This window comes from Cyanistes caeruleus, chromosome 5 (assembly GCF_971803275.1).
Source record: "Cyanistes caeruleus chromosome 5, bCyaCae1.hap1.1, whole genome shotgun sequence".
Classification (NCBI taxonomy): domain Eukaryota; kingdom Metazoa; phylum Chordata; class Aves; order Passeriformes; family Paridae; genus Cyanistes; species Cyanistes caeruleus.
In genome coordinates, this window is record NC_141705.1 from 11877000 (window position 1) to 11887197 (window position 10198).

General features: G+C 40.6%; 1 protein-coding gene across 1 annotated transcript in view; it reads right to left on the bottom strand.

The window, feature by feature from the left end:
- Positions 1-10198, bottom strand: part of TBC1D14 (TBC1 domain family member 14) — a 64779-nt gene extending 54581 nt beyond the window's left edge. Inside the window, exons 1-2 of the mRNA XM_086891240.1 lie at positions 9869-10198; positions 3874-4609 (exon numbers count right to left, since the gene is read on the bottom strand). Coding sequence (XP_086747366.1) covers positions 3874-4609; positions 9869-9911 — 779 coding nt within the window. The 5' untranslated portion in view covers positions 9912-10198. The remainder of the gene's footprint in view (positions 1-3873; positions 4610-9868) is intronic.

Below are 10198 nucleotides of genomic sequence, written 5' to 3' on the forward strand. Positions count from 1 at the left end.
ATCAAAAACTTCTAGGAGTAGCCTGAAATGAAAGAAGATCCAGATTCTTGGGAAAACAGACAATATCCATGGCAGTGGACTAAGTAAAGACTTACACTGTTTGTAATCCATTAAAATTAAACAAACTGCATAGCTTATTATTTAACTGTATATAGTCCTAATCCCTTTATGGTCACTCTTCATTTAAGCACAAAAATCCTCATTCTCACTCTCCAAAATGATAATTAAAAATGATAAATGAAAAGGGCAACTTCTGCAGTAAGATCACTACAGTCCTGATTCAGCAAAGCTGATTAAGATCTACACATTTAAAATGCTTCAGGAGTACATTACAGAAGTAAAGTCCAAAGGTACAACTCATGAACCCACACTACTCTGGGTCGATAAAGCAAAGGAGCAGACAAGCCACCGACTCTTTACTCTCCCAGTAATTTACTTTCTCAGTTATTTGCTCACACTAGTTTTCAAACCAAGTTCCCGCATGTATTCAAATGAAGGAAATTAATTCCAGCTCATGTTTACGTGAAAGACCTCTGAGCTTTTAAATCTGATACAAGTGACACTTGAAAACAACCAATATGTCAGGGATTTTTGTCAACAGCCAGCATTACAACTGCTTTCAGAAGCTGTAATTCATCTTCATATGCCAACCTGGAGCCCAATGAAAGCACTGTACCTATGGTGCCTTAAACTCTTTCAAGAGGAAAGCTGTGCATAAGCAAGAAAGCGGCCTCATTCTCACTTTGGATCTTCCTGTCCACACCCAAAGATGCATCCAGCAGCCCGAGGAAACAACCAGATCTTATGGATACTCAAACTGCAGCAGACACAAACTGAGGAAGAGAAGCAGTCCAGGAACCTTTCTTCACCATAGCGCTCAAGGAGGCAGGGCAGGAACACTCCACTCCCAAGTGATCTTGAAGGAAATGAGCCAACAGGATTCCCTTTTCCTTTGATCTCTTCTACAGCTCATTTTGTAAATGCACTCTCAAACCAAAACTTCGTAACACATCACAGAACTGACACAGAACACGCAACCTTGTGCACAGTGCATATGCACACATGCATATAGTCTCAAAAGGAAAAATAAATGTACAGAGTGCCAAAAAATAACTTTATGTTCTAAAACAACTACTTCTCTTAGCATTTTACTGATACTGCAAAAGACTTACCCCTAATTGATATGTAAGTAGCTTAAGCACATGTGACCAAGCACTGGAGGCATCTAATTATTGTCAGTATTATCTCTACAGGCAGCCTCGAATCTTAACTGACATGTCAAAGCCAAGTTTACTCTGATAAGATCAGAGAAATTAACACATCCTCAGAGGCCAGATGGGGTTCAATACAAGCACAGGTGCCATTTCAAGAAGCAAGATTTCTCCCTTTTACCAAATAACAACCTGTGCAAAAAACTAAGCTGACTCATCTTTGCTGTCAGTGGTTCAAACCTATATCCTATTACCCGGAGAAGCCCTCAAAGAGCTAAACCTGCAGACTAAGGCTGTCTCTGCACTGCAGCCTTACCCCATGACCATGAGGCTGCCAGAAGGCTGTGTACAAAGCACCCAGGTCTCATTATTCCATGTTGTATACTTGTGTGCCAACCACTGATCAAAGCCAATGCAATTTGACTTTCTCCTGACATGGCTCACCCTCGGTTCTCTGAAATGAAGTTTATGCACTCAACCTGAAGACTGAAACTTCCAGCACAGAGCACAGTGCTAAGAACACACTCCTTTTTGGGACTTTGTTTATACCCACCACTGCAGGACTTGTAACAAACTGCTTTAAGAAACTCCATCTCAGCAAGCTGGTCTTCAACAATACTATTCAAAATGCCTCCTCTTCATCTCACCACACACAGACCCCAGTACAGAGCACAGGGTCAGCTGGGTGGGAAGGTCTCTAGAAAGCAGCTACTTTCAAACAAAACACTTCAAGGCCCAGGTTAATTTACTTCAGTGCTGGTTTAAGTCCTGGGAATCCAAGGAGCTCGCAGAAACTCCAGGGAACAGGGAGTTTTCAAACCCATGGATGGCAGCTTACAAATACTAACAAAAACTAGCAATGGCATGTTTTGAACCTTAACAGTGCTGACAGCATAAATATAAATAGTACTGCCTGTGGCACAGAACAACCTCTGAGGTTCCCTGCTTGTTCGATACCTGCAAAACTCACCACCACCTCATAAAATATGGGGGTGTGGTGTGCAAGTACAGACAAAAAGTGGGCAACTCTTGTTTCCAAAACAGAGCGGGGAAGTGGATGCCAAAGAGGATATTCAAGGTCAGGTTACAGACTGAGCACCTGGAACTTCAAAGCCGATCACCCAGTTTGAACTTAATCCTCATATTCTTACAATGACATCACCCAGCGACCAAGATTATCTGTTCTCCATTTAACGGGCAGTAATGACAGCCTTTGTTTTCTGGCATTCAAAGTACCTGCAAAGATTCAGGTTAAAAAGCTCATCTAGTGAGTACTACAGTTACTGCAAAACTCACCACAGACAGCACTAGAACAGAATTTGGACAGATGGCTTTGCTTTGTTGGATAAAAGAAGTTGAGAAGCAGTTAAACATCCTATTCTGAGTGGGGTCTAAATGTGCCTGTTCAACTGTGCTCCCTCCAGGCTGAAGGACAGCATTTGTTTGACTTAGCAGTTGTGCTACCAGAATGGGTAACAAAAGTTTATGCTTTGAAGTGCTGAGAAGCCTCCTGCTTCAGAATTAAGTCTGGTTCCATGGCAACAAACAGACAAGGGTCCACAAAAGCATCAGCACCTCAAACATGACTGAAGACTGGAGTTCTGCTGCACAGTACTTTAACCTAAGAATAAAAACCAACAAAGGCTTCAGCCAGCTTAGTAGGTCTAAGCAAATTGATTTTCTCATGCTTCGCAAATGAGACAGCCTTTCAAAGAACGATTTTTCCCAGTTCTTGATGTATTTTATTAGCCTACTTGTCTCATGCAAAGAAAAAAAAAAAAAAGCATGAGGAAAAAGATACTAGCTGAAGCCATGTGCAAAACAGGTTATTTACAGCTAGCTCCACTTGATGTCTAAAATGTCTTTCTGGAACAATTTATCTAAAATATATCAAACTTCAGATGATGTAAGTTAAGAGACATCATGAAGGCCTTACATAACTTAAAAAAAAGAACCCACCAGCAAACAGCCCTCAAAAGTAGATTAGTCCTCCTCCTCATTGCCCACTTCCCTGGGGTCTTTGCATTTAGAACCTTATCGTTCATACAAGGGCCACATTTAGAAACTGCTTTGGATAGCCAATGCTATAATTTCAACAAGCAGGTGACACAATGTCAGATGTTTTCATTCCATACAAAAATTAAGGAAAAGGATATTAAAAAAACAGTAACTGAGATCGAAAAGATCAGAATACTCACACCAAGTGTTTGTAAAGTATTTGTATTTTAAGCTTCATACCTTAGAATGATCAATAAAATATTCCATCCCTACTAAACCACTTATGAATCCTCAGATGTCAAAGTTCTTTAATACAGGTATGGATCCCACCTATATTCATCCACTTATGTGACAAAAGATTAAAGACCAAAATTACAAAAGATATCATGGAGAAGCCACTGTTCAGAAGAAAGAAGATCTTGTTCTTGAAATCCTTTTACTGTAATATAGAAAGAATCTTCCAAGATTTAAGATGCTTGCATACACCATAAACTTAACATAAAGTAGGATGCAGAGCCTTAGTCTCAAGCAACATTTGCCTATTTACTCATAACAGAAAAAATAAAACACCAAGCTCTTTTATCTTTCAAAGTGCGATATCAAACAAGACCTTTCCCCTAAGATCTTACATAATCCATTAAAATATATTTTATGGAAATATTACCTGGCAAAGAAGTTTGTAAAAGGTCCCAGTATTTTCCGTTTACTGTCCACGTCTGCCTCGTGACAATACTGCTGCTGGTTCTGGTCACTGCTGTCTCTAGAGGAATTCAGGGTAACGTCTGAAAAGTGTGCCTCATCAGTCTCGAGATTCACAATTGCACTTGAACTGCTTGTGACCACAAAGTCCAAAATGTCTTCATTGCTAACTGATAAAGTTGTTGACAGTTCTGTGCTAAGACTAGACACACTACAAACAGAGATATCATCACTTCGATTTAGAGTTTTTGAGGTTGGACTATAAAGTTTGACAGTGTCATACCCAGTTCTTGGGAAAGTCGAGGATTTTCGCACGGCATGGTCGTGCTCAGCAGTCAGCGAATGTGGAGGCACATATGGTGGCAGTGTGCATGCGCTCTGAAAAGCCCTGTCAGGCACAAGTTCAGGTTCTGATTGCTTTCTCTTCACATTCAACACACTGCAATGAACAGGCTCTGGATTTCCTATTTCTAGAGTTGGAATACCAGAATCCACTGATTTAAGGCTATGACAATCTTCTAAAGCACTGGACAGGAGGCCAGGTCCATACTCAGGCAATGAGATATCTCTCGGGGTCCCAGAGTTCAAGTTTTGAAGGCCCTGGATACTTCTGCCCACTCTTGCATCCAGAATTCCCACGAAGGTCAAACCATTTAAAGTGTTGGATAAATTTGCATCGGTTGTCTTGTCCCAGCTGGTAACTGGTTAAAAAGAAAGAAAAGATTACGAGTTTGCAGGAAGGTTGCGATTTTTTCTTGACTGTTTCATAGGGTTGGTTTTTTTTCATGATTATTTCTTGGTTTGTTTTTTTAATGCACTCAAGTCTTGTCCTAATTTAGGCTTCTAATTAAAAATTATTTGTCTTCTCTTGCACACGATTACTATCCCTTCCCCCAGCATGAATAACCAGGACAATGGCAACTTAAATTACACTTCTAGAAAATGTCAAGCATGAAAAGCTTTTCATAAGCAGTTTGTGTGCCCATTGCTTCTTACACATCTCCTGGGAGTGAAATTACATACTATAAAACCTGCAGTATTTTAATGTTCCCTGTCAATATTGAAGCAAATATGATATTTATTTTTATACCCTCATAAATTCGTATTTTCTGATGTCAGAGGGCTCCAAAACTTGTTTCCATACACTTAGACCAGATTCAGAGGTGTTCATTTAAACAGAGTTTCTCACTATTCTTCTGGAAACCATAAAACTGATAAAAAATTTGTCACAGAAGAGAATGTATAATATATCATTGTTGCATTAAGCAAGAGATGTACATCAGATGTAAAATCTGAACAGCTATAAAGCTATCCAGATATTCAATGCTTCCACAATATACAACACACTTCATCAGTGCACATCCAGTAACAACAACATTTGCAAATACATCATATTTACTGCACTTGGGGACTGTGATCCTTCATCTTTGCAATATCCCTCCATGCTGTCTCCCCAGGAGCTGCCAGCAGGTCAGCTAATCCATTCAGTGCCTCACTTGCACTCTGAATCTGAATGATCTGCAAAGCAAAGCCTTTCAAATAGGAGCTTCAGGGTGGATGCACTGAACTCGATGGCAACTTTCATACATCTGGAACACCATCAGGAATACTGCCCTGGCTTCCAGAACTGCTACTGATCCTTTAAACACTATATGATCATTAATCTGACATTACACAGATCTTCTCTTTCCATATGAGTAGTTAAATTGTCTACAGCTCTTCTGAAGTTTGCAATGCAATTACCCTGCAGCAGTTGGCAGAACAAATATGTGCATATTGCTTCAATTTCTCCTCTCTGAAACACTCTGGAATAAGTGTGAATGAGTGAAGAACAGTACTCATTCCATCTTGCAAACAGACTGCTTTAGACAGATTTTTCTTCTGTTCCTGAAGCCTGGTCTCTGGCTTCTGGTCTCCTATCCTCTCTCAAGTAAAGCACTTTAATTAAAGGTGCCAGTTGTTCTCTAGAAGGTCTTCCCCACGTTCTATTTTTAAAAAACAAATACATATCCCAAAAGAAAACCTAAACTTCCCAATTTCAAACATCAGTGAAAACTGCCATCTCATAGCAGTTCTAAACTCCTGGTTAATGTCATCTGAGCCCTGCCAAACACCAGGCTTTGACACACAGTCCACTCTTAGATCTCAGAATATCAACACAGTTTAGCATTGTGATACCTACAGGCAGAGAGTGAGAGAAAACTCCTTTCAAACATATCTCACTCACATTCAAACAAATTTTTTTTCCACAAGTTTTCAATCATTTGGAAACTTCAGGAATCCAACTGTACTTTGTATGCTACACTAATCTTTAATTTACTACCCAAATGATATTCACTAGCAGATATGAAACTCCAGTTCAATCCACTCCTAAGCAGAGACAAGAGTCAAGGAGAAATAACCCTGGATATTTCATCTTTTAGACTTCTTCAGAACTTTTTAACAGCCAATTATATGCTACCCATCCAATCAATCAATGCAACAATTGCCAAATCCTCTTCCTCAGCAAGGTTTCAAGTGCATTGTTTTGACTAAAAAGATTGTGAAGATGTGCGAATTCTTTCCTTAAAGAGTTGCTATAGCAACTCGATTTTTTTTCATATTACCATGGTTTGAAAAGTTTATATCCCCTGCAATTAAAATGATGTCTTGAAATAGCTGGCACACCAACTGTGTACATTATGAATTCTCTATTCACTATATTAAAATTGCAAGGGCCAGCAAAAAAACAAACAACCCTAAACAGCAATCTTTGAATGCAGGCAACAAACTATACTCAAGAAGTCAACGGTGATAGCTCAAGTGTACAAATAAGACATAACATAGAGCATTAGATATAATCACTGTTGTATATACTGGAATCTCTTGTTCTCAGACCGTCTTACTTGAATTCACTTGTTCTTCTAACATAAGTCTGTTTTCTTCTTTTTGTGTTCACCTTTATTCCTTTGTATAGATTACATTGTTTTTCAAATCCACAGCACATCCAGCCCCAATGTTACTTTAAAGCATATACACATAAACACTTCAGAACAGTGTAACCAAGGGGTTTGACGTATAAGAATTCAAACTTAAAAATGAATCTAGAAAGTGCAATCCAGAAAACAAAACACAGAAATGTAATCTGTCAGGAACAGCTTTGATGATGTTTGGGTAAACAGTACAAGCATGTTCCCATAATGAATTCCTCCCATGACTACCTTTACTTCTGCTCAATGATTTTCCCAAGTAGCAGCCAATCCTTAGCTTAATTGCATTGCTCTTCTCAACCAAGTTTACAAATGGTAAGCATTCAAGTGACCTTGGCAGAGGCAGTAACTACAGCAGCTCAAGAGGCCAAATACTGTAAACAAAAGAATTTTTTAAAAACTGAAAATAAAATTCCACACCAATTCTGAAGCTATTTTATCTTGACTTGGTATTTTTTCAAGCAATAAATTTAACAGGAAGAGATCCTTCAAACAGGCAACCAGGAAATGCAGAAGTATACAACACTACAGCTTGCTGGAGCAAATTATGCAACAGCAAGCTACAAAGGTTTTACACAGTTCAGCGAAACCGTGGGAGGCTTTGATGTGTACCCATCAAGGGCTTTAAATGAAAACTTGAGATGCAATCAGCTGTCAAGAACACACATGAGAACTCCTTGATTCATTTTGAGTTAAGTTGTTGTAGGATTGTTTTTAAGGATGGAGTGATATTTATATTCTGTTTTAGCTGCCTCACTAGTAAGTGCAAAATCTGACAATTGATGTCAAATATTTTGTCATGTACTCCAATGCTAACTTCTTTCCATAAAGCATTTAACATAACTATGTTGAAACATTATCATCATATTGAGAAATAGTATGCAATTTTGTCTGCTTACTTATTGTGTATTTGAATATATGATGATCTAAATAAAAACAGTATTTGTAATGTCTTATAGAGAACATGAGCTCATAAGAGGGAATATCCCACAAGAAATAAGAAGAAGGTATTTGGGAAAATACAGCCAAGGTCACAAGTGGCTATAAGAGAGTAGGTAGATGTTATTTAGTCATTAACACTTCCAACTTCAGTGCTAAGGAGCACATGATAAAGACAGCTTTGTAGCCAGGTTTAAAATTAACATCAGGACACAACTACTCATATAAAGGGCAGCTAACCTGCACAACTCTGCCACAGAACACTGTGGATGCCAGAAATTTACATGTAAGCTTGGGAATAAAAAAATCACTGATGATTCCTAAACAAAAAGAAACTCAGAAAGGCTCTGAAGTACAAGTATCAGAACTCCATGAAAACAGCAACATACAATAGTTCTGCTTTCAGGACCTCTCCTGAGTAAATTTTTTTCTGACAGGTGGAGTTTAGATCTATCTCAGTAGGGCTGTCCATACAGCCTCACATTCCCCAAATTCTAATCACAGCATGCAAGAAGGCATGTTCTGACAATAACCAGAGGCTTTAGAACAGATCTTGGCTTTGCATATCACTCAACCATACAGAGGGAACAAGACATATTTGATTATAATTTCTAAGATCTACAATAAAATGGCTTTTTAACCCAATTTGATATAAAAGTTAAAGATAACAGCAATGCCAAACTATTAGAGTAATACAAAACCAGAAAGATGCCAACTGAAGGCCCATTATTCCAAGTTTGCTGGGAGTTATGCTGCAATTTAGGCACGCAACAAGAGTAAGACAACAATTTACAAAATAGGCTTTATATTTTCTTGCCTCACAGGAATGACACGAGGAATGACTGCATATACAGGTCAGTTCTCAAAGAGTTAACATCACACATTATCTCTTCAACACTTACTTCAGCCAGCATTTTTTCCACAAGCTTTTAAGAATAAGGAATTTTTTCAATTACAAAATTGCAATTATTTTTTTCTTCTTAAAAGGATTTTTTTTTTTAAATTAACGGTTTATATTCTCCACGTTTAACAATATTTTTGTTGCATGTACTAAGAACTGCTGTTATCAAGGGCAGGTTTGAGTGACCTAGGTGAACAAGACCATCAAACTCAGTTTCGTTTATTAAAGATTTCTTGGTTCCATTTGTTTAAGTGCATATTCTAACAGCCATAGCATTGACAACAGTGAAGAACTGACGCTACAAAAAGTCTGCCTTTAAACTAAACAGCAAATAAGGCTACTATGTAAGTACTGCCGAAATTTTACCGGCAAAAATAAACTAGTGGGGATTTTTTTTTTCTTTTTTTTTAATTAAGATGACTATTATCTAACTCTCAGCTGGTGACCTTTTAGAAGCGTAAGGTTTACAAATCTGGCTTCTGAGCGGAGCGTTCGGAGAGTAATCATAAGTAAGCCATTCACTGCTTTTCGACTGCTTTTGCTCCGTCAGGCAGGCAGTACAAACAAGTTACAGTGCTCTGCTACAGCCTCTGCTCCAGAAACGCTTTACAGGGCTTTTACCGTCCCCACACCAGCATTACTGAAAATTATTACATTAAATTAGCAGCAACGTCAGGAGAACTTCAGCTACTGGAAGATGTAGTTTTGTTTGGGCTTTGCTAATTGCCTGGAAGACTTCGACTAGAAGAGAGGCAGCGAGATGAAAGTTTCCTCCTTCGCACGGGCTGAACCCGACTCGCTCTGCGAAGGTTCCGAGCTAGCGGCCTTCACTTACAAAACAACCCAAAGAAACTGAAAGGAAAAAAAAAAAAAAAAAAAACCAAAAAAAACCAGCGCTCACTCTTCTCTGCGGTCTTCAACCCACCAATGAACACTCCGAAGGTTCAGCCCACCTGTTCTTAACTTTTAAACGTGGCTCCGGCCGGGCAAGTCAGTAGCCGCAGCCAGTGCAGCCCCTCAGTGCTGAGGCTGCTTCCGCCTGCCCCGGGCTCTGCCCCTCGCACCAACAGGTACCAACCAACACCCCCAGCCCCGGCAGGGCTGCGCCGCCGCCCGAGCAGGAAGAGCCCCGAGGAACCCGGACACCTCACCGGGGTAGCGCTGCCCTCCGTCGCTCTCGTCACGCTGGGCCATGCCCGACCCGCCCCACAGCCGCTGCTGCGGGACTAGGAGGCGGCCGGCGGCTGCGGCGAGCGGTCCATGTCGCTGCTCTCCGGTCCCCGCGGAGCAGCACCGGCTTCAGCGCGGCTGAGACGGAGCAGTCGCCCCTCGCCGGGCGCCCCCTCGGCGCGGCGCGGGGCCTCCCATAGCGCCGCCGGCGCACACCTGGCTGCGGGACAGGTGCTGGGCTCCTCCGGCGATGCTCCAGCCCCCGCAGCTCAGACTCCTCCCGCCCCGCCGCCGCTCCCCCTACCCGGCGC